Below are 24,653 nucleotides of genomic sequence, written 5' to 3'. Positions count from 1 at the left end.
ACAGGGAAACTGCATCAGTTTCAGGTGAATTAAATGACATGTTTAAGACTAACATTATCTTCTTGCTACCAGAAATAAAATAGCAAGAATCTTAAGTTTATCTGAATCAGCAGATGCTGAGGTTTCTCAGCCTGAGGGTTACCTGCAGAGCTAAAACGCATGAGCCTCTGCGAGCAATTTTGTTCACCAGAAATAAGCTAAACCAAGCTAAAGTGTGAAAAGGTAGCTAAGAGTGAAAGGGTAGCTGACGCTACCCTTACTGCTGTTTATTTAGCACCACATTAAGGATCTCTGAACTTCCCTCTCTCTGGGTTCTCGTTCTCACACCTCTTGGCTGGAATAAGAGCACTTCATCCCGGACTCAATTCTGCCTAAAGCAGGGCTTGCACTTCCAGTTACTCCTGGAAATATCTCCAGATGCTTCTCCTTTCCAACTAGATAGCCTAAGGAACACCACCTTTTGGCCTTCTACTATTTCTCCTCCTGGCTAAGCATCTTCATAATCCAGAAAGCTTTTCCAATAGAGGAAACTAATTCCTAGCTCATTTCTCAGGGGAAGCCAAATCCTGTGCAATTACCTACCAGCAAGTCACCTAAATCAACTCTTGAGCTCACATCAACCACTCCTTCTACTAGTGTGGGACTATGAATCACGTTACTGCAAACTGCTTTAGGGCTATGCAATGAAGAATATCTGTTTGAAAGTTAAACAGCTAAAAATACACGCCAGGTTTATTTTTTTAATCTTTATACACTGCCAACGCCCTCTGCAACACAAAAAGGAGTGGCTCATCAGATGAACAGAGCAGCTTTCCCTATAAACTAGTGGTCTACACACTGTTCCACTTTAAATTCACTTTGCGTTTTTGTAGGGGATTTTGGTCATTGCAACTTCTAGAATTTCAATCAGGGTCTTAATAGTTTTGAAGAAATAGGTGCCTTTTTTCATATGGTATCCATAAATGAAAGCCTGAATTCTGGAGCCCTGCTTTGCAGTGGTGGGTGAATTCCACAGCTGTGGGATTCATGGAATACAAGGGGCCTAATTGTACGAGGCAAGAAATCAGTGGTGGTAGATGATTAAAAGCTACAACAAAACTGAGGAGCTCAAGAACCATAAAAGCTAGTTCTTGTCTGTCAACTCCAACAGAATGAACATTATTTCTGAGTTGAAATCTTCAAAGAAGATTCAAATCAACCACAACATAACAAAAGAAGAAGGAAAAAAACGGGGGGGTGGGGAGTGGTGGTTTTCATGCCTCTTCAGGATTTTCTGCTGCGAGAGACATTTTCAAGTTTCCTCAGTGTCGCTTTTTCAGGCTCCCCATTGGTAAGACTGTGGGTACTTATGTATTGAAGTGTTAGCGCCACACCTATTAAAACTGGATTAGCTCTGGTCTTCTCTACATGAGTGTAATAGACTGAGAAAGCAAACCAAAATCACCTCTTCAGGTCTGCGGCCAACAGCAGTGGCTGGTACTGTGCCACATAACCTCCATACAGCACAATTCTTTACAAAATCTTATGTGCACAAGACCATGCAGAGGCTCTACTCCCTTTCGCATCAACACCTCCAGCAGCACAATGCTTCAGCTTTGCCTGTTTCAGTGGGTGCTGCTGGCCACTTCAAGCCAAACTAGTGCCCACAAAGGTCTAGATTAACCTCCTAGCTCTGCCACAGATCTCTAAGACCTTGGGCATGTAATTTAAATCCTGACTGAGAAAAACTTTTCAGCCCAAATGCACCATGTTCATTGCCAGACTACACCAAATGCAAGGTCTGCTCTAACTGCCGCCTTAGATGAGACAAACTTCTACTTCCCCAGTCTGTAAAACAGGCATAGAAAATGGTAACATAGACATCTTTGAACTCTCAAAATCAGCTGTCATCTTTGACACTGTATGTATAGTGTCTGTGTCCAGAAAAATCAAACCACCCAAGTATTTGCTTGCCATTTCTTGGTAATGCAAACAAGAAACACCATTACCAGCAGCCATTTCTGTGGCCACGTAAAAAAGAATAGATTTAACTTTCTTGGCTGTAACTGACTGAAATCACAACGTACAAGCTATGTGCTAAAATGAAAAGCTTCCATTAGCAGTTACTAAACATCCTAAGCTCCAAAAATGGAAATTAACCTCATGTTGATGGCAGTACATACTTAGGGATAAATCCCCGTAAAAACTATCATAAGGGACATAAAGAGAAAAAAAAAGTCTGACTTCACATTGAAAAAAACATTAAGCAAGAGCACCCCTGGACTAATGTGAATTAATTGTGTGTGAATTGTTAACACATATTTCAATTCTGTAACAATCCCTTTACATCTTCTGGATCCTTTTTAGAGTAAAAATTGAACTTCTAAATAGGTTTTCAGTTGCTGACTACCTTAAGAAAAAAGAAATTTCAGTGCTGAAAGAACACACGCAATAAATTTATGGGCACATTCAAATATATATTAGGAACTGCTTAACATATCAAATTGCTTTCCAGTAATAACCACACAAATGCACACGCACAAAAATAAAGAAGAGCAAGTGGAATTATCTACTCCACGCTAATTTAAACATCTTAACCAAAAACTCAAACAAGCACTAACTATCGTATTTCCCAGGCTAAGCAGGAACTGCTTTTCTTTTTGTCTGTAGCTTTATACATATTGATTCCATTGTAATGTATTAAAACATTTATGAGCCTTGTGCACACAATAACAAAGGACAAACAGGTTTCTATTAAAAGCTCTACTGTGTATTTGTAATTGTTTCAGGGATTACTTACCCTGTAAACTGAAAAAACATCACAAAATCTTGTAAGACTGTTCTAAAATTAATTTTACATACAGGTTTGCATGACCCCATAACCTTGGGTTACGAGTCGTTTTATCAGTCTAGATTCTGCAGTTGGACTCTTTCTACAGCTATGAATTCTGAGCATTGCTCAACTGAGAAAACTATGTCAGTCTCCCAAACAGCCCGGTTGTTCTTTTCATGAATCGGTGTCTACATGTGTACTGTATGAATGTATCCTGTAATTTTATTAAGTGAACAGTCTCCATAATTAGCAGTTACAAACATCTGTCTGCATTTCAAATTTTAAAAAAGTCTGGGTTGCCTACCACCTCACCAGAATGTGAATGTCTGTATTCTTCCAGTAAACAAAAATATACAACATTTACACCAAAATTACATGCGGGAAAGAGACATACTTAAAGCAGACAAACATTTGTACAGTACAGCCAGGAGAAGTTGCAGTCACAGCTTTGGCATGCTTTGCGAGGTTTGTTTCAAAGCCTCTGTTAAATATATGTTGCTGTATTATAGTAAAAAGAGTAGTAAAGATAACTTACAGGAGGTCCAGTTTCCCCCTTTGGACCTCTGACACTTTCCATTTCAAGTATTTTGTCAAGATCTTCATAGTCATAAGCATAATTATCAATACCAATTTCATAACTGTTTTCCTTGTGATAAGTCTCATCAGCATCATGAAATGCCCCTTCCTGCCCCGGACTGAGCTGATTATCCAGAGAGAGGTCAGCAGGCAAACGGTACAGGGTTGTGTTGAAGAATTGCTGCATTTTGCTTGGTTCACCTAAATGCTGTTTTGCTTTGTCCATTCCCTTGCTTTTAGTTTTACTCTGTTTTACAGGGGAGATCAGAGAAAGCTCACTTTGCCTGTCTGCATCTTCTGGGGTATTATCTAAAGTATTTGGATACGATCCTGTGGGGGATTTAGTGATGTTTCTTTTTTTGCTTGTCTCTTGCTGACGAAAAGGCAGATTGATGTTTTCCTGGAGTTCCATTTCAGGCCAAGCTTCCAGCAACGGAGGTTTGGCTTCTGCAAACTCTGATGCAGAGATGTTTCTTGACTCAAAGTATTCTGGTAGAAAATGAATCTGAGAAACACTGGTAACGGGAATGTTTGATGCTTCTTTACTTCTATAAGCCGATATATCTTCTGACTGGTTTTTCTCATCAATCATCATCTTCGAAAAAATATCCAACTCATCTGACACATGTGGAGCTCCTAGCACAGATCGATACGTTTCAGCCTGGCGACACTGCTGTTTCACATATTTACAGTAGTTTGCAGAGGCTTCCGCAGAGGGAATAATATCTAGCTGACATATAACTCCTTCAAAGCCGACAGAGTGAGAGTTCATCCTTCCCAGGGTAAATAAACCATCCAAATCAAATGTCTCCGCTGCAGAAATTACTTCCCTGCTATAGTACTTCTTTCCACACTCCACAAGTATCGAGACAGTCTTGTCTCTAATGTCAATGGCAAACAAATGCCATTGTTCATTATGAACACTATAATCAAAGTATACAGACTGCTTCCCTCCAGTGTACACCACTACCTTTCTTGGTAGCAGCTGGACACCAAACTGCAGTCTACTTTTGTTCCTAATACTGAAAAGGAAAGCATTATTCACTCTGTAAGAGTACAACCCAACCAATATGGTGAACTGATGCCCTAGATTTGATGGTATGACTTGAATGACGGGGGACTCAATATATGCATCACTAGTTAGTACAACTCCTGATATGGTTAGACGAACACCCTGAGGTAACAGAGATGATGTTGAGGGCACCGTTGTCTCTGAGGGCTGTTGAACATCTTTCACAAGGCCTAGTTGATGAAGAACATCTATTGCTGTAAAAAGAAATAAAGGCATACTGTTGATTTCATTTACAAGCTTATAAATTCAGACCCATATAAACTAATGTACACACATCATCTTAACAATCCTGTACTTCCCAGAGCATATATGCTGCACACAGCAAGGTCAACAAATCCCTAGTGTAAGGCACACCATCTTTCACATAAATCAAGCAAACAAAGCCAGAAAAAATTTCCATCTTAAAAAAAAAAAGAAAAACACACAGAAAGGCCTACATAATGCCCATTGTATATTAATTCATTTATGAAACAGAAAAATCCCCATCTTCTGTCTTCAACCTTTTCACAATAGTCAATGAACACACTTTGTTAGTTCCTTATTTATTTGGCTAATACTGCCTACTGAGTGGATAATATTTTAATTATTTTTTCTCATGTAAAAACCTTCTGCAATAAAACCGTGCTTTTCCTCTTTATCTGGGAAGTTAAATGAAAACATTTGAGAGGAAGGTTGCTTTGTTTTTAAGAATGGACAAGTTTATATTTATATATATACTATTTATAACACAGTAACACCTCAGCAGAGCACCAAAAGATAGTCACTGGCTCAAAGCAAAATACAAAGTTAAGCTTTGCTGAGGCTGGGGAGCTACCACTACCTGCTGCAGAGGCAATTCAACTGGTACCTGGGAAGAAATGTTGCTCTCCTCCCAGCAGGCGTGGCCCTGTACCATTGCAGAGCTGGCTTCAGAGGGAATCGTTTTCCCAGGGCGATCACCCTTGATTGCATGTATCTGTGCCAAAGTTAGTCAGACTAAAAGAAAACAAAAGATCTTTCCAAGGGGAGATGCAACAGAGCATGCCACTGCCTCCTTTCCCTCCACATAATTTACTTGTAAGGGCCAAGGATGAAGTGAACTCCACAGAAGTGGTGAGGAGCAAGGAAAGAGGACAAATGTCAAGACCCAAAGGGCAGTGCTCCCATCTTCTGGCTCATCTGTCCTTGCAGAGAACACAAGGCTGCAGCTACCCAGACAAGATAGTGAAAGTGCACTCCAGAGCCGGAGACAGCAGTGGACATTAAGACGACAGAGAAACCAGCTGTCCTACCAATTTATGTCCTACAGATTTGGCTTTGGCATACAGAAGTCCGGATAGGACTTCACAGGACTCTGTAGGACCTTGCTACAGAGTGGAATGGGCAGTGGTGTTTTTACTGGTGGATTCTCTAATGTCTTATATGTGAGCTTTGTGCTTTAACCCTTTCCTTAGCCTGGACCTTACAGTATCTCCATCTTTCACCTAGCTAAATGGCTAGGTTCAAGTAATGGGTAGAAATAAAATTACCTAGCCTCCTGAAAAACTGGCATCATATCTGACCTGGGGTAAGAAATTAAAGCCATGTTCCTCCTAAAGGTCAAAGATGACCAGATTAATTTGGTATTGCCTAAATCAGATTCAGGCATGTAGGTTGGTGGGCATAAACACCTTCTTCCTTCAGGAAGAATATAAAGACACTGTTAGATACCTTACGATACAGCTGAAACAGAAACACTACAAGGCTTTACTAGGAGCTAAACCACACGTCCCCAGCAGTTTTCCTGTAGTGTCACAAAATAAGACAGGACTTATGACATTAATTGGCAAAATTTCTTGTCTGAGTGTTTGTGAAAGGTGCTACAGAAACACTGCAGAGACTGAGGTAACACACAGTCATGGAAATACACAACAAGAAAGTTGGGGGGTAAAACACACGACATGAGAAAAGGCTGAAGGAGATACATGTTTGGCCTGGAAATGGGAAAGTTTTGGGAAAACTAATTACAGTTGGCCATTATTTAAATTGGGGTTATAGGGAAAACAGAGAAAAGCTGAGAAGTAACAGACACGAGCTGCAACACAAGAAATTGCAGCTCTGTACAAAGAAAAAGCATTCTCACCACAGAAGTACTTAAGTGCTGGACCGGGGGGCAACGACATTGCATAAGCTCCATTCTTGGAAACTGTCAAAGCCCAACTGGACAGGACCCAGCAACCTGAACTAACTTCAACATTGACCTTGATCTCAGCAGGAGGTAGGCCCAGATGAGTTCAAGATCCCTCTAACATAAGTTTTCTGATTTTCTATGCAAGGGGAAACAGAACATCGTAGTCTTCATAAATAGCATTGCACAGAAGATATCATCTTTCCCCCCGCCCTAACTGGAACAACTAGCTAAACTTAAACTTCAGTGAACTGCCTATATTAAAAATTACTAGTAATATCTAACAGTTACACTGATCTAATAAGCCTGACTGGGAAGAGACTGGCACTTCCCATAGCATTTAGCTGAGGGTACTTTTACTATGCACGTTGTGCTTACGTTAAGTAAATAAAGCTATTAAATGGCCTAAAAAATTTTGGAGTAACCAGGAAAAGTTAAGAATTCTCTGCTATATTAAGAGAAAAGAGCAACTGAAACAAATGGATGTTCACTCTTAGTGGAAAACAGGTTTCCTTTCCCAGTCTTCCCTTTCTCTGTTTACTGAACGTATTCATAGCAAACTTTAAGAATAGACAGATGTTGGCTTAGTTTCAGTGGTAAGTTATGAAAAGAGCCTGAGATTTCCTTGAGAGTGGTTTATAAATTGGAACCAAAAGCATCAACCTGAATGCACTGTACATCTTGAAAATTAATTACACACCTTGTAGTGTTTCTAGTCATGTTTGAGATTCATGGACCTGCCAAGATTATCCTGGCAGGTAGCCAGCACAGACAGAGGTATGGAGAAAGCATATCTTTGCAGAAAGTCATGTGTACGCCAATTTCTCAAGATGTTTTGCCTCAGAGCAATTAATTTACTATGGCTGTATTTATATCCATCAAACTGATAACAGAGGTCAGGTTATAGTAGAGCTTCGAAGCACAATGCATTTGCTAATGAACTACTACACTTTCCCAGGACCCCGGTCCTGCATGGTCTGCATGTAGTTAGGGAGAAGAAAGCTCTGCTTGTATTGCTCTTGTGAAAGCTAGGAAGAAACACAGATCCTGGGCTCTGGGCAATGCAGAGGTGTTACAGAAGCTAATAATACCCCAAGGCTGGAGATACTGCTCCAGCATCTTCTGTGGCCTGACTGGACCAGCTGACTGCACAAAGCATAGCTAACACTGCCTAAATATCACATCCTAACCTGAAATAATAGGCAAGTACTGGTATTTTAAAATATTTATAATTATATATTCGTATCTAAAAATAACTACACATGATCTGTCAAAAGCATTATAAATTGAAGTATAAACCAAAAAGCTTAAATTGCCTTAAAACAGTAAATTTAAAAGTTACATTCAAAAGCATTGCTACTAAATCTCAAACTACGAGCAAAATTGCCAAAATTTTGGCAGTTCTGATTTGAAAACAGCACACTGTTTAGAAGTTATTAAAAAAAGGAAAGTCATCTGAGAGCATGATGAGAAGTAAGATACATTCTCCACATCCTGCAAACAGATTTCTGTGAACAATGACAGGTCCTGAGAAAGCTAAACACAAATAAATGCTGTGTAAAAAATGACAGCAAAAGATTAACTATCAACTAATTATTCCTTGCTGACTTGCCGCCTGTTAACCCACCATCAAGCCAAAAGGCTGTTCCAAACATTTTTGGCCGGTTGTTTTATTTCTGGTCCAACATGTATTTTTATTTTATTTGAAGGCTTTCAGAAGCTCTTGGCAGTACACAGGGTTTTGGGAACAGGCAACCCGCTCAACTCTTCTTCCCAGCATGACAACCACTATTTTTTTTTACCTATCAGTAGTCAGTTTTCTTTGTTTACCCATGTCTGCACAACATCTGTCTTCACTTACTGTTCAGTCAACCCATTAGTCCCCCAAATTGTAACAGCTCCTCTTCTTGAAGGAAAAGTTGTTTGGGGTTTTTGGTATCAAGTACTTTCCTTCCACCTTCTAGGAGGACTTGAAAAATTCACAACATCACTGCATCATGAGGAGAGGGAAAACCTAACGTGGGCTTCGGCAAAAAATCTGACCCTCTTGTGGCACAAAGAAACCCCAAAAAGGAACTGAGGGAGGATGAGGAGATTTGGCTATTTGACCATCCCACACTCCTGTTCAGTCTCTCCTGTTCATTTTCCACATTCCTCCATACTCATGACTGCTCTGAAGGCAGGATATTTGGGGTGCTCTCCCCATTTCAGCAATCTTAGTATACACATCGCTCATTTTCCCTTTACCAGTATGGGTAAGGGAAAGACAAGTGTCATTCATCAGTCAGCTCCACCAGAACTCAGAGTAATTGCTTATTAGGTTGCTCATTTCCCAGGGGATGCTGCATCTGTAGATGGGTAAATTAAGATACTTGGCTGTAAAGACACCAGGCCAAGTGACTGGAATAAGAAAGCCAACCAGACACACCGAGTCTGTATGTCCTTGAGCCACACTCAGAGTACTACTCCTAAAAGGCTGAGGCTGTATCTTGACATGTATTTCACTGAACACAATTTATAGCGGCCTACCAAAACAAACAAGGCATAGCTTCTCAGGCAAAGCATGCACAGGCTGTCCCATCAGCTCAGGAAAGAAATAATTTTAATTATTCTAGCTAGCATCTTCATATTTGGCAGAATACTTTTTTTTTTTTTTCAAAATACAACTTCCAATAAAGTTTTAATAACAACTTCAGTATTAACATATTCCTAACGGGCAGACAACCCTGTTCCTGACAAACACTAAGCACTGCAAATGGAATAGTGCTAGCTCTGCAGGTTATATACTGAGATTGAAGGATTTACTTGAGCTGCTCTTCTTTTTTTGAGGTTTCCTCAATCTGCTGTTCTCCAAATCACTTTTTGCAACTTCGTTTACACATTGTGCAAATAAAGTGCATGAGGGAACAGATTCACCCACTGGCAGGGAGTTGCACCAAGGTTCAATGTGCTGTTTTGATCCCAAGCAAGCACTTAAACCACAACGCAGTTAGGTATGGCATCTGTGCACAGGGGGTGGAGGGGAGTTTCTGTTCAGTAAGGTTTCTCACATGGCTATCTAGAAATGCTGTGGAGTAATTTTTAAAAAAAAAAAGAAAAAAAAAAAGAGTAGGAAAACTCTTTTGTCTGCTGGTGACAAAATAAAAAATAATCAAATATATGCATGTCAAGACTGGAGGCTTTACCCCATTTCTGCTAAGCTCTGTGTATGGACGTACTCTTGACCAAGAGGCAAATAAGCCTCAGACTGTACCCACTGCCCCGTAATGCTGCCACCCCCCAGCCCTGCAGCCTTCACAGTCCTCGCCTGAGGTTTCATTGGAAAAGCAATTCTCAGGCAGAGACACATGAGAAGCGGGTGAAATTGTTTATTTCCTTGCAAAGGAGGAGGGTGGGCTGGAGAGGTGAAGACAACTCGAACCATCATTGCACACCTGCCTCTGGCATCCCTCACCTGCTCCTGCTACACTGGAAAAGTGCAAACGGCCTCCCTGAAGCAGCCTCTTCCCTTTCCACCCCCGCAGGCCTGGAGCAGGGCAGGCCACACACATCTATGGGTGCTGCTCCTCCTCCAGTTAGAACTTGGCTCAGCTGTTAGAAAAATCCGGGGAAGTCCCACCACCACAAAAGCATATGTCCCCCATTGAGCTGAATGTGAAAAACCAACCAGCCTTTACCAGGCAAACAACAAGCAACTAATGGAAGGCAGAACTACAAAGAGAAAGGGGGGGGCGGGGGAGGGGGAGGAAAGCAACCTGCAACTGGAAGAAAAAAAAAAAAACAAAACCAAAACCCAACCAAGCTTTGCCAGTCGCACAGAATGATGAGAAGGAAAACATCATTGGTGAGAATAACAGTGGGAGGCTGACGAGATATCCCACAGGGCTCCAGCAAAATGTTATCAGGAATGAGTCTTCTCTTAACCACGCAACCCAGCTGTTTGTATTCAGCTGAGTATTTGCAGTTAACATACTTACCAACCAAGGATGACCTATTTCTTGTTTCACCTGTACAATGAAGGAACGTGGCAGAGAACTGATGCTGCCACTCTCCTGGCAGATAAAAAAATTACTAAAATGGCATGTTTCTCCACCACTTCGGGACACTAATATTCCCACAGTGCTCTTTAGTGCAAGCTGCACATCTGGTGCAGTTATAACAGCTGGCAGATTAAAAAAGAAACTAAAAACAAGACAACCCTATTTCCTCACTAACATCTGCATCTGAATGCGAACCCAAATGAATACACAATTTCATTTTTTGCTTTAATGGTGCCAGCCTAGACTAAGCCTTTATTATATACAGTGGTTTGCTTGCACAGCCCTAAGTGCAAAGGTAACTCAGTCATAGCTTGCCACCCCCAAGGACACCCACTTGCAGTGACACAATCAAAGCCTTTTCACTGTACAAGGCTTCTCTTTTATGGAAAGCTTGCTTAAATATGTAAGTAATTTCATAGACAGAAAATCTGAGTAATTTTCAAAAGGTCATCTTTTCCAAACCGGTTGCTTTAAACTTTTACTCTCATTATGCTGTAGCTGGTATTTTCTTTTAAGTCACCATTAAGGAGCTGAACCTAAGGTCACTAGTAACAACAGTCATTTATGCTTTTCCTCTAGTAACAGATTATACAAGTGTTCTTCTCACCTTGTTTGGGTACTTGCGCAACACCCACAGCTATACATACTGCAATAAAAAGGAGAGTTTTCCTAAAAAGGAAAGAAAAACAAGAACACATGAGAAAACATCTACAGTTTCAGAACTCCAAGGAATTAGAATCTTGATTCAACATTGAAAGTCAATGGCATAATACCATTGACTTCAGCAAGTCTTGGATCAAAGCCATCACATTGTACAACTTTCCACTGATGCTGAGAAGGCGTTTTACACAAAGATCAAGGATTATGTACACCCTCATATATAGTACATATATTTTACACTGGCTTTTATTAATAAAGTAACTGCATCTGGTTTATATTTTCTTGCAGCAGTCTTCAAATATGAAGGCTGCTATGTAGTCAATTTCTTCCTGGAAAGAAAAAAAAATAATTACTGTAAAGAAACTATAAAATAAATGACAATTTAATGCCTGTAGAGATCATTAGATACTTTTGACTTGCTATCAGTCTTGTCACTGAATCACAACACTTTATCATAACTGCAAATGTTGTGTCACACTTTTGTTCCTGTTTTGTAATATGACAAAATTTTATAATACATGCTTTTCACAAAGTAAAAAAAATCCCATTCCATCACATTTTGACTTGAAACTTCATGCTCACATAGAAGGATGCAATACTGATAGGTACCATAGGCTCATCAGTTACGATGAACATATACAAGGTTGTCACAGATTATGTGCTCAAAATTTGCTTTAAGTGAAAAGTGTTAGATACTGGGCAAGGAACACATTTTTACCATAGTTAAAAACAGACTGCTAGTTTTTACTCAATTCTCATATTAGCATCTAATCACACTCTTATCAGTGACCGAATCTTCTGTTAAATGAGAACTACACTTTCTGTTAGCATTAGACATCCAGACACAGAAACAGATCTATGTAACAATTATAGTAACCTCTATCTAATTGGTTCTTAGAAGAAATATTTCTAAAATATCAGAAACATAGTTCTGATACTAACTACTCCACTCACACTTGAGCCTCACCTCAACCCTCTTGCTCCTTAATGTATGTAACCTCGTTTTTTCATAATATTAAACGCTGCATTGACTAAAAGTGTTTGCTGGACCATGCCAGAGAGTGCTTGAATATCTGGAATAAACAGTACTTGAAAGTAACACAGTTGCAATTGAACACCTGTCATTTCATGTGATGTAGCTTTGACAGCTAATTAGTCAGATTTGCACAGCAAAAAAAACCCCAAAACCTGCAGGAAGAAAACTCTACCACTTTATACAGGAACATATGGTTCAAACAGCCATGATAGACAAGTGCCTTACACTCAGTGTTCACTGCCAGTTTGCCTTCAGCTCATAGGATAATGTATGCATAAACCAAGTATTAGTAATGCTACAGTGACAAGAAATCATACTACAATTTAAATATTTACATATATGTATGTACACAGAGAGCGCGCAGTACTTAGTGAAAAAATCTTAATGTTCCATTCAAGGTTTTGCAATTCAGACATTCTAGAAACATCCAAGTGTATGAAAATCACAGAGCAAAAATCTGGTTTTATCAATTTGCTCAGTGAAACAAAGAAAGAACAAAAAGAACAAAGTCAAAATTCACTGATCTAGCAGAGGATGGGTTGATTACTTACCCTGCCTCCACTTAGGCAGTTTTACTGTGGGGCTTCACCCCAGTTTTCAAGCCATGCTCCCCTTAGGGGAAGGGGGTGCTTCACAGCTGGTGCCACTGCTTCTCGTGGGCCCCCTCCCCAGCCCAGCCTGACCCAGACAGCAGGTAGCTCTCAACTGTCCCCTCTCCAAGCCCAGCCCTTGACAGACACTTGCCAACCAAAACCCAATGGCTGAGCCTTCCCCAGTTCCCGCCTTGAGGGGGGAAAAAAAAAAAAATCATCCCTGGCAAATGCTGGGAGGAGAAAGAGAACATTATAGACCCAACCAATTCCCACTCCTTACAGGTGTGTTTGTTCAAACAACAACTTAAAAAGCGCACTGTCCACCACCACCCACTCTCCGGCTGGCAAACCTGCCTGCTCTCCTTTTCACCTGACCAGCAGCCTGGACATCATTCACAAATTGCCACACTGATTTTCAGGCAAAACACTTATTTAAACAGGATTTCAAATTATGGGGGCAGGGAAGAGAAGCTTTATAAAATTAGACTAAACCTGTTTTTCTTGCAATGATATATCTTAAAGAGCATCCATTCTTCAAAATATCTGCTCAAAGTTTTCAAAGCAAATAAGTGGGCTGGATCTTGGACAAAATTGGGTCCATTGGTTATGCACCTACATATGTATTTGCATATTGTGAAAGCTTAAGTTTTGGCAATCAGAACAAATTAATAATTTAAAGAACAGTAAGGCATGATAATGGGAATATTTCATCATTGGTATTGCCACTGCAAAACTGCAGATACACCATGGGTTTTTTACAAGAAATTGCACAGAATGTACAGGATATTAAAAAATGTGCATCATTGCTCCAGTCCTAATCGCAGAAAGGGAGCAGGGTGGAAACTACTCCTCATAGATGCCAGTGCACTTGTAAGGGCATGTTTAATTAACCAGTCCAGTCCCTAGCTATTCCTCTCTTCAGGCTTTCTCCTGCTACAGCCATGAAATGTCTGCTGGAGTAGCTCTGCCACTCCTGCAAAAGACCCAATATTGGACTGCTGTCCAAACAGCAAGTCAGATAAGGGATGCTCACTTTGTTTTTTTCAACTCTGAAGGCTAGAATTCAAGTTCATAGTTTCTGTGTCACACAGTGCATCATCTAAGGAGAAGCTCAGTGACAGGAGATCGCTGTGTTAGGAGGAAAGTGCACACATTGCACTGTATCAGCTAAAACTCGGGACAACTCTTTATTTAACTTGGGTTATTAACATGGGTGCAAAATGGATTCACAATTAAAACCAGCATAAGACATTTTAGTTAACTCCAAAGTCAGGATGCTCAAAGAACCTCAGAGCCCAAAATGCAAACATGACCCCTCTCAACATTACAACAGCCTCTTCCACAGTGTCAGCCAGGGACAAGCTGTGTGTCAGGTATCTGCCTCCATCACCTCCCAGCAAATGTAGGAAGGCAAGAAATTCCAAAATGCTCTCAGGGCTCTAAATTACACAGATGTAACTGGATATACAGAAACATTTAGTAAGAGGTAAAGACAAACGTCTGGCTTACACAGTGCACTCTAGCTAATGTCAAGAACAGATGAGTGATCAGCTAAGAGAAAAAACAGTGACCAGAGACAACCATAGGGCTAGAGGTTCTCTAATGTGTGGGAAAAGTTAGTCTTCCTTCTACCTTTTTTTACAAGTAAAACTTTTTGTAAATGAAACCATGTGCAACCTAAAGTGAAGTTGTACTTCCATGAGGGAAGCCCTCCATGGCCAAAGATTAAAAAAAAAATATAAATTCTGTGTTTCTGAGAGAATCCATTCACAGACACACACACACACCCTTTCCTGGTCAAAAACTTCTAAGCTGCAGAGCGGCCAGTTCTCAGACTTCATTCTCCCACCAGCACTGCCACTAAGCCACCAGGCTCCCTGCTGTGTAATGCATACATGGCCCGATCCATCATCTGCTGTAGCTGCAAGGAACAAAGCAAGCAGCATGCAGAAACCCTGGACAGCACACCTTAGCTGGCCCCTAGCTCTTGGGGAGACTTGCCCTGTTGGGACACAACAACAGAAAAAAGCAAAAGCATGTGGCAAGGAAGATGGCAGCTGACTTGAATGCTCGCTGCTTTTCCCCACTTAACATCACATATGAAGCTGTAACAAACTCCTTGGCTATGTCCTGTCCTAGAGCCTAGGTATCTCTTGAGCTTCCTCTCCTCTTCCTACCTCTTCATCCTCTCTCCTATTTTACAGGCAAGCACAAGCTGGGGACAACTATGTATTTGTTTGGAGGAAAGCACTAGCTATTCCACCACTTAAAATACAGCTTATCTGTCTGATAATCTTTGACATCTTGTGGCTGTTTGCCTCTTCCTATGAGTGGACAGTGACTATCTGTATTTATTTTTTCCCTTTAGTGGTGACAGATTGATGAGGAGACTGATAAGCTTCAAAGCAAGTTGTGGCAAGCAACAATGAAGAATTCCATCCTCTGAAGGCTATTCAGCAGTGTACAGAGCTTGGGTTTGGTCAGTGCGTGGCAGTAGCCTCTTCATTCCAAGCTACTTTCCTAAACCTCAAGCTTAAAGGAAATATACCACTACCTGGCTGCTAGAGAAGGCAGGAAAATCTGTTGCCAGTGTCACTGACACAGATGCATCAGTGAGGATGGTTTAAACACCAGCACCTGCCCCCCGGTGCACTGGCTCATTGGATCTCCTCCAAGGACCACTGGGAAGAATGGCCCAACCTGCATCCATCAGGCCTGAGGAGTGCTTTGGGAAAGGCGATAGCACCTTGTGGACAGAGATGCCCTGGGCCTCTCAAAGACCCCAGGCTGTTAAAAACCTTAAAGATCCGAAAATAAAGCTATCTTCCTTTGCTTCTATCATGAGATTAGCCAGCAGGTCCAGGGCTGCTTGCCAATTTTTAAGAGACCTACTATCAACATGGCTTTCTGAAAGGACACAACAGCCTCCAAAGCCTCTCCTGGGTGACAGCTGCACACCCTATGGGCACAGATGCCACTGTGCGCCTAACCAGCAAGGGGGAAGCTCCCAAATCCCTTGCTGCAAGTTCACAGTTTGAAAGAAGAGGGAAAGGGAGAGACACAAGACAAGGTGAGAGTTAGAGGATGAAAAGACATATTGTTCTTTCCTTTTGAGGCAGCATGGCCTGAAAAGAACCCTCAACAGCGCTGTGGTTCAGAGAAAGGAGGGTCCCTGCCTGGTGACCCGAACACTCTCTGGGCAGCATTTGGCTTAAGATGAGAAATTACCACATCCAGAAGAACAGTCAACTCTGTCAGTATTTCTAAAAGGAGAAAAAATGATGAAAAAATGTGATTTTATAACCATTTTATGAGTACATCCCTGATTTCTTACGCTTTTCTTACGCTAGTTTTCTTGTCTAGATAGGGTACGCTGTTCTTGTCTATATTAAGGTAAAAGCATACAGCTCAAATTCCCGCCCCCATGAAAGACTCTTCTTTCAGGGCTTCTTTCTGTATGTTTTGTAGATGGCTCTTCAAACATTCTACAACTTGGCACTCTCAAGAAACAAGGGTAACACAAGGCTGGTTATGTTCTAAAATCAAGTATTCAGTCAACAAATGTGGCAAGAGATTTAGGAGTCATGCAGCTGTGGGCATTTTATTTATTTAACCTGCAGAGACAGCCCTATACAGACAGCAGGTCTGACCTAATGGCATTTCCACAAAAAGGTGGTCTAGGTTGCAAGGAATTGACTGATTTGATATATGCTAAGGAAACCTGACCCCTTCACAAAGAATTCAGATTTCTTAACGCAGGCAAGCAACCAGGTTGCTTTCTCTATAGTCAAGTAAATTAGGTAAACAAGATAGAAGCATATTGTTACACATGCTGAAGCTATCTCTGATTTTGAACTCAGGTAAACTGCATCTCTGCTACTGTTCTATTTTACCGCGATTCAATGTACGTTTCTCTATCAGCAATATCCTTTTACAGATATCAAATAAACCCCTTTTTTTAAATTGCAGTCAAGACAATTCCTGAGGTCCCACAGCCACAGCCATTAAACACACAGATCTCCTGGGAAGGCCACCTTCAGGCAGCCACATAACTGCTTGCAAGCGTTCAAGCGCACCCAGATTACACACTCGGCACACTCTAGCAGCATAATCCTCGCTACAACAATCCTTCTCTCTGTCCCACTCGGAGGTCTCGGTAAATTTAAACCACAGCCAGAATAAAATAAACACTTTACAAAACGAGACGCATACCGGTAACCTCTATAATATCATTACAACTATCAAAAGTTCACAATCATCTTGCCTAGGCTGCTTTCAGGCAAACTACAGAGGAGAGCCGAGCTCTACCTTTGCATCGCAATTGACGAAGCATTATTAGTACCTCAGCCTATTGCAGAGCATGGAAATACAGGGCACCTCAGCTGATCGTCTCTGGTAACAGAAGAGCAGACTCGGCTCTTGAACGTGAATTCTGCAGATTTTGTCCGCTCGCTGTGTTTCAACAGCTGGGTACCAGAAAGGAGATCACGCAGCCGTGTTCCCGGCGGCGCAGCGGCACCCCGGGCCCCAGGGCCCCGCTGCCGCCCGGGTGCAGGGCTGCGCTGGCCCCCGGGGCCGCCTGCCCCGCTCCGCGCTCCCCGCAGCCGGGCTGCCCGCCGCGGCACCGTGACACGGGGGCGCTGGACGGGACCGGGAGCATCCCGGAAAGCAAGAGGGAGAGACAAGGGAGAGCGCGGCGCCGCCGGCGGCACAGGCGGGCTCCGTGCGGAGAGCCGGCACCCCGCAGCCCCCGCCGCTCCCCCGGGGGCACCTGGCACCTCGCGGGGCTACGGCTGGAGCTCGGAGGGTAGGGGTGTACGGACAGCCCGCCGGGGCCGCCGTCCGCTGCCCCCAGGAGAGGAACTGAGCCGCAGCCCGCGGCCCCTGCCCGGCCCCGCGGCGGGGTGGCGGTGCGGTGCGCCCCGTCGCCGGCGGCCGGGGCAGCGGGGCCCGCCGTCACGCCTCCCCGGCTCCCGCTTACGTTTGTTCCGCGGGAGAGATGCGTCCTCGCCTTGTCCTCTCGGCTCCCAAATGCATTTGTATGCATTTGCCCGGGCAGCGGTGATCCGAGGGAAAGCCGGAGCCGAGCGCCGCGCCGCCGCTGGGTCAGGTCCTGTCCATGAAACCCCGCCGGCCCCGAGGTCTCCGCCGAGCTCCGCGCAAGCCCGAGGGCGGCCCGCGTACGGCCCGCGGGGGCGGGCACGGCGGGGGCGGAGGGGGGAGGGGGCGGGGGGCGCCGGGGGCTGGGTGGCGGGGGAGCCCCGCGGCTGCCCGCGGCGTGCGGCGGCGGAGCGGCGCTGCAGCCGCCTGCCCCGGCACCGGCGGCCCGCCCGCCCGCCCGGTGTTAAATTTCAGCGCTGGCTGCCTGGCGATTACATCAGCAGACACGGCCCCCGGGGCGGGCCGGCCCGGCCGCGCGTGCTGTCCCGCGCGGGTCCCCGCGGGCACCGGACCCGCCGGCGGCCCCGGGGCGTGCAGGGCCGGGCCGAGCCGAACCGGGCACCATCCGCCCGCCCCGGCAGCGCGGGGCCGGGGAGCGGAGCGGAGCGGGCGGCCCAGGTGCGCCCGGCAGCGCCGCTGCCCGCGTTGGGGCGGGAAAGCCGCGGGCAGGTGAGGCTGTCAGCGCATCCGAGGGGCGGCAGAGCCTGCGGTTCCCGCTGGGCTTCAGCTGGAAGGCTCTGCAGAAGGCTGTACGTTAAATTACAGTGGGGGGGGCGGGGGGAGAGATATGATGAAACGGCATAAAGAGGAAAAGCAGAGTGAGCTGGGGGTTTTGCATCCCGGGTATAATTGGAGTGGGGTCCAGCAATCCTCCCCCCAGAAGATGCTTGAAGAGCAGATGTAATTTAATAGCATTATAATGCCAAAAGAAACATGACGCTCTCCGCTGTCTTCCTCCTAGAGACAAAGGTCTTTTTAGCTTTATTTTCCATTTTTCTTACCTTGTCCCAGTAACAGTCTATTGTAACTTTATCCCATAAGACATCTTTATGCAAACAGTCTCTCAAAACAAACCAGGTAGAGTTAAACACCACCAGACGCTGCAGTACATGCTGTACAGCAAACCTGTGGTTGAATCCTGCGGCCTTACTTGGGCAAAACTTCCATTGACCTAAGCAGAAACGTGATGTCGGCTAGGACTGTGGTATTTGGCTCTCGCTGGGTGTTACAAGAATGAAGATTTCACATCAGACCTGCAGCAAGACCTTCAGGTTGTAGGTAAGATGCAGAAAGGTGACACAAAATAAAACCAAACATATTCCCAAACAGAAGAAAACAAGAGAAGTGATAAGGCACAAAAAAAAGGTTGTACAAGACAAGGATTTTATATTGTCGTTGTTCAGGGTGCTCCACTCAGCTGGAAAGGACTTTTCTGAGTGATCCAGATAGCTGGGGGTGGGAATTGTGAGGGAACCAAGGGCAAACCTAGACCATTGAATTTTCTTGGGCATCACAGAAGAGGAGTTATAGGGGAAAAAGTTATTCTCAGGCAACACACCAGAGCGTTTCAGTGTTTAATTTCATACTCAAATTAATTTTCAATACCTTGAATTGTTCAGAATCTATATAGTCTCACTAGCTACCGTGGGATTTCCTATTTACGTCACTTTTTGAAAGCCCAAAGGTACAATCTGACATTTTGCCTTCCTAATGCCCTTGCATTAAACAAAGAGACAGCAAAACGTGGAAATGTATTTGTTCACTGAAGAGAACATGGTGCCTGCCCGGGGAGGTGTTGAACAGTGCTGCAACAAAGTCTTTGGCAGTATTTCTGGTTTAAACCACACTTGAATGGCCTCCAATAACTGCAGTGTTATATTTCATTTAGTTTTGTTTCTTGGCATTAAGATGAACTAAAATGTATACATTACAGATTGGGTTTGGAATGGTTTGATGCCGTTCCATGAAAACTATCAATCCCTTAAATAAGATGTCTTGTATGCAGTAGATGCATAATTGATTTCTTAACCCTTTAGCATAAGCATTAGGGCTATTATGGAAAGAGTTCTGCCCTGAGTGACCCTGGATAAATCCTGCCCTTGTTTCGGCTCACAAGTACAGGAGCCAACCTGCAGCACGTGGCAAGATGAGCTGGGGACATTACGTGCTGAGATCTCCCTTGCCAGCAGTGTTTGCGCTGAGGAAGGCACAACTTGACATGCTTGCAGCTGCACATGCAGGGTGGACACAAAGCTTTGCTGACCCTAATTACGCAGTGACTTAAAACAGTATAAAGTTAGAAAATTAGCATTGGTTGCTCAGTTTTCTATATTCAAAACTACAAAATGAAGTCCACAAAGTAGGCCACTACTCCTGTTCGGCACTTTGCTCCTTAGGTCCTTGTTACAGCCCCTGCTGTGGTTTGAACGCAGCCTCTGTGCTGTCTGGGCAGGGTCCTTGGCTGTTCTCAGGGGGCTGGGCAGGCAGAGGAGGCAAGGGCCAGGGGAAGAAGGGTTGCCTGCGCCCTTCCATTTTCCTGCCGCACACAGCTCACACATCTCTGAATCACATAACCACAAACGGGTTGGGAGTGTGCAGGGGATGCTCCTTATTCCCTTCCCTGTGTCTCTGCCTGGCAGCTCTTGCATTTTGTTTTTGGGCAAGTGACTGATGTTACTCTCCAGCTTAGTTGTCTTCCTTCAGTATTAACACCCCTCAGAGTCATGCTCTGAAGCTCCAACTAGAAGAAATTAGCACCATCTAATGCAGATGAAGAAAGCAAATGAGAAAGCACAAGGAAATGAAATTACTTCCCAATGTCAGACGTTGAGTGTGTGACACTGTTGGAAATAGCCCAGCAGTCCCCAGCTTGTTGCCCAACTTGTGTTTTAGATCAGCTCCAAATCTCTTCTAAGCTTCATAGCAAAAATCGGTGTCAGTTTTATTCTTACACTTGCTTCTTCCAAGTGTTCTTACAGCCTAATAAGCAAAGCCTACTATGTTTAAAGCTATCAGATTACGTGTGTTTATTTCCAGAACTATATACAGCAGTCGATATACTTACACACATTGAAGGTCCATAAGTGTTAGCACTCAGTGCAACACAATGATGCTGGAGATGCATTTCCTATGGTAAATATCTCAAGATGCCATTTTTCCATGTCTGCTTTCTCCTGCTTGACCACAACATATCCCTGATTTCTCTTACCTCTCGAAGTAAACCCAGGGATTACTGAAATACAAAATTAATTATTTCAAGATACCATTTTTTGCCTTTCTGATATGATTAAAAGCTCTTCTTCTGTTTGTTTTCTCCTCTTCCAGCAGTTTTTTTCCTCCTTTCATGATCTGACTTGCTCATCTGTCACTCTAGATTACAGCTGCTGAGTTCCAGCCATGCTTTGGGGCACAGAACAGGAGCTGCTCTTAAACAGCGTGAGAGGCAAGGAAAATGGTTCCTATCCGTGATTCTCGTTCCAGAAAATGTACAGGAGAGAGCAATGGTTAGTATATTGTCAGAGCCTAATCATAAAGAAAAAAAATTAATAAGAATTTGAAGGAAAATGTGTGAAATGTGAGGACTGAGTGTTGAAGCCGGAGACTTATCCCACTGCAGTCAGTAGGAGCTTTACCTCTAACTTGAGTAGGAGCAGAATGGGACCCACACAAGTTTCCTGGTATGGTCCCAGAATTAGGAATTTTTGGCAGAAGATCTGCTCTGCTATTGAGTTCCCTTTGGAGAACTGATTTTCCCCGCACACCACAATATACGGTGTTAGGCTATGTACCAAAACTGCTGGAACCTAGTTCAGTAAAATTATTTCGAATTTTCTCTGTGGCAGCCAAAAAAAGTTTAACACATTGCTCCAGTTAAATAAAGTTACCAAGCTATCAAATATGATTAAGAAATACAAGAAATGGAAAGCATTACAATGTGTCTTTGACAACTGGCTAAAATTGAAGAAAGGGGAACTCCAGGTCTGAAACTATTGCGTGTGTGTATTCTTTGTAGAAAGTGAAAAAAATTGTTATGACCAGCATTTGCCTTCTCTCTAGTTATGCCTGTTAAGTCCTGATACAAAGAATTAGTGTCAAGCAGCGTTCTTCAGTTCTGAATATGCCAAAAACCTGGAAATGCCTTTAAAGAGCACAGTTGATGACACTTTAGGTTAATCCTATCCTTTCTTATTTTCTACTGGCAAACTAAAGTGACAACATAAATTTACATTCTGAAGAATTCAGAGCGGAGAGGGATTTTCTGCCCTGCAAGACCAACACACAAAAACCTGTGAGGGGAAAGGGCTGAGAGAGGAAAGGAGAGATGCTGTGGGTACAGGGGACCAAACTTAAGAAGTCCTGGCACACAGAGCAAAAAAAAGGGCATGACGGAGTCAGGACTAACAAAAATGCCAAGCCACAAATGACCATATAGACTAGTGAAATTCCTTAAGATGCTTAGTTAAAACAAACGAGGGAATATATCCAGCCTGGAGCAAGAAACAGAAGAGAGCCTCAGTGAACCACAAGACAGAGTAGAGGCTCCAGACCACAAGGCTCCAGTGGTTCCAACTGAGAGAGGTGTCTCACTGAGGCCAAGATACTTGCAATTGTTTACAAGACCAGGTATCATCCATTTTAGAAAGTCACTGCTATAGCAGAGACCCACCATAAAGCAGAGTAAAAGCTCTCAGAGAGCTGACACAGGCAACTGAGGCAAAGCCTTCTGGAGGAGCAACCCCACAGCAACCCAGCAGCTGAAGAGCTGTGACATCTTGTTCTGGTGATGGCACATCGTATGCCGTACCAGGAATGAGGAGAAACCTAGCCAAACACACAAGAAAATATGAAAGGAAGAGAGAAGCCTGAGAAGCTGTTATTAGGAAAGTAATAAGGGAATGGAAAATACAAGAGCAAGAATGAGTGCAACGTGGGAACCATTGGAACGACTCACCAAATGAGAAGAATCCAATTACCAAATAACCCAAACTGCCAAGAGAGAAGCACAGTAAATTTCCATCTCGAAGAGGGGGTCTGGAGCTGAAGAGCAACTGGTGAAAGAAAAAACAGAGAAGGAAAACCCAGTGACTTTCATTTTTAGTTAATCTTTATCCCATCGTTGATGGAGTATTTTTCCATCCAGGCAGGAAGTGTGGACACCCACTCTTGCCGGCAGGAGGATGTATTTGACCTGAGGTATTTTCTGGGATGCTCATTGAACTGAAAACCCCCTTGTAGGTGAAGCCCATAAATATGACCAAGAGTCTGTATTTCTAGGACCAAATTACCACCTCTACCGATATGTGCCGAGAGAGACACAAGGCAAGCCCCAGCAGGTGTGTTTAATGTGCGTTCCCCCACCAGAGCGGTGGCTGTCACCTCCTGCCACAGGCATTCAGCAGCCTTGGTGGGGTTCCCTGCACCAGGGCTTCCCCAGCAGCAATCCCCAAAGCCTCCTGCCCATGGCAGAAGCTCTCCCTAAAGGATCCTGATTCTCTGTCATTGTATAAAAGTTGCCCTGTGTCCATCAGTAAAAGGTAGCAGAAGTCTGTTTTAGTGAAAAACAAAAGCTGTGGTTGCCCTGTGTGAAAAAACACTAGCTTGTAGCACCCAAGGGCACTTACTTAACCTTCTTGGTAGTGCTTCGTAGTGTCCTTTCACGTTGGAAGGATAGGTCAAAAACCCCTTAGAGACATCTTACAGGACACCTTTCTGCAGGTATTTCCTGCAAGCCACGCTCTTTAAAAGAATAAAAGTGGAGCCCATTTGGAGTGAAACTGCCCATACTCGTACAGTTCTCTCAGCCTGTTAGCAGAATCTCATCAGCACTAAAAATTGCTTACACATCTGGAAGATCCAATGCAGTCATCTGAGAAGCATTTCATTCCCAAGCCACAAAGAACTCTGCATTAGGCCAGTCCTTTTTAAAGACATTCCCTTCCTTTTCTCAGCAACTGTGGGAGATGCTTCATTCGGCAGTTCGTTAGTCCTAGAAAAGTCTTGCTTGACCATCACTTCCAGCCCTGGAGCTGTGCAGGTTTTCACAGTGCTGTCCTGCAGCCAAAAATATGTGTTCCCAGATATTACTTCTGCAGTAACTAAAATACAGTTTTGGCTTGCTTCTGCAAAATTAGTTTCTGGCAACAGTAAAGGGAGTTTGCAGAAGCCTCAGTCCTCCTCTTTCTCACCTGATGAGAGGTAAGCTACTGATGCTCAGTGGCTAACACCAAGTTAAATCTCTGCCTTGGAGTAAGAAAACTTGGTCTCACATTAAAAAACCTTATAAGAATTTTCTTCCCAATTATAGAAGGAAAAAATTCCATGAGACTCCAGTTTAGCACCTTCAAAATGACGCAAAAAACAGTTGTTTGAGGCAGCCACAATAACCCCATTTTCCCTGCCCAAACTTTTGAAGAGAGAGAAATTATACCATAATTCTATGAACGCTTAAGGACTCCAGCTTTGGGAAGAGAGAAATTTGATCACAAAAACATCAATAATTTGACCAACTTCACATAGTTATCTCAACCATTAACAATAAATGATTGCTCTGATATGTCAGAAAGTTTCCTCCAATTTCCCACCAATTCTCTCCAGTGTTTTTTAAATATCTTGAGTCTCTTAACGCGCAGCATACCTAAATAGTGCAGAACAATGGAGTAATTTAAATCCGACATTTGTTGACATTCATCAGAACAGGAGCTTCCAGACTAAGTGTGTATTAATAATATCAGAAATTGCACTATTTCCCACTTTTTTTTTCACGAGTAAGTCATCATC

The 24,653-nt window shown here is 43.4% G+C and overlaps 1 protein-coding gene across 3 annotated transcripts in view; it reads right to left on the bottom strand.

Moving 5' to 3' along the window:
- The window catches only part of COL24A1 (collagen type XXIV alpha 1 chain), a 148,346-nt gene extending 130,201 nt beyond the window's left edge, over positions 1 to 18,145 (bottom strand). Inside the window, exons 1-3 of one of the 3 annotated variants that reach the window (XM_040611032.1) lie at positions 17,917 to 18,145; positions 11,254 to 11,315; positions 3,348 to 4,654 (exon numbers count right to left, since the gene is read on the bottom strand). In XM_040611032.1, coding sequence (XP_040466966.1) covers positions 3,348 to 4,654; positions 11,254 to 11,315; positions 17,917 to 17,972 — 1,425 coding nt within the window. In that variant the 5' untranslated portion in view covers positions 17,973 to 18,145. The remainder of the gene's footprint in view (positions 1 to 3,347; positions 4,655 to 11,253; positions 11,316 to 17,916) is intronic. The other 2 variants (XM_040611030.1, XM_040611031.1) reach the window with 2 other exon arrangements.
- Positions 18,146 to 24,653: the final 6,508 nt, after the last annotated feature.

Source organism: Falco naumanni, chromosome 11, assembly GCF_017639655.2.
Source record: "Falco naumanni isolate bFalNau1 chromosome 11, bFalNau1.pat, whole genome shotgun sequence".
NCBI classification, from domain to species: Eukaryota; Metazoa; Chordata; class Aves; order Falconiformes; family Falconidae; genus Falco; species Falco naumanni.
The sequence above is the reverse complement of the archived record's forward strand: the minus strand, read 5'-3'. Positions and strand labels throughout refer to the sequence as shown.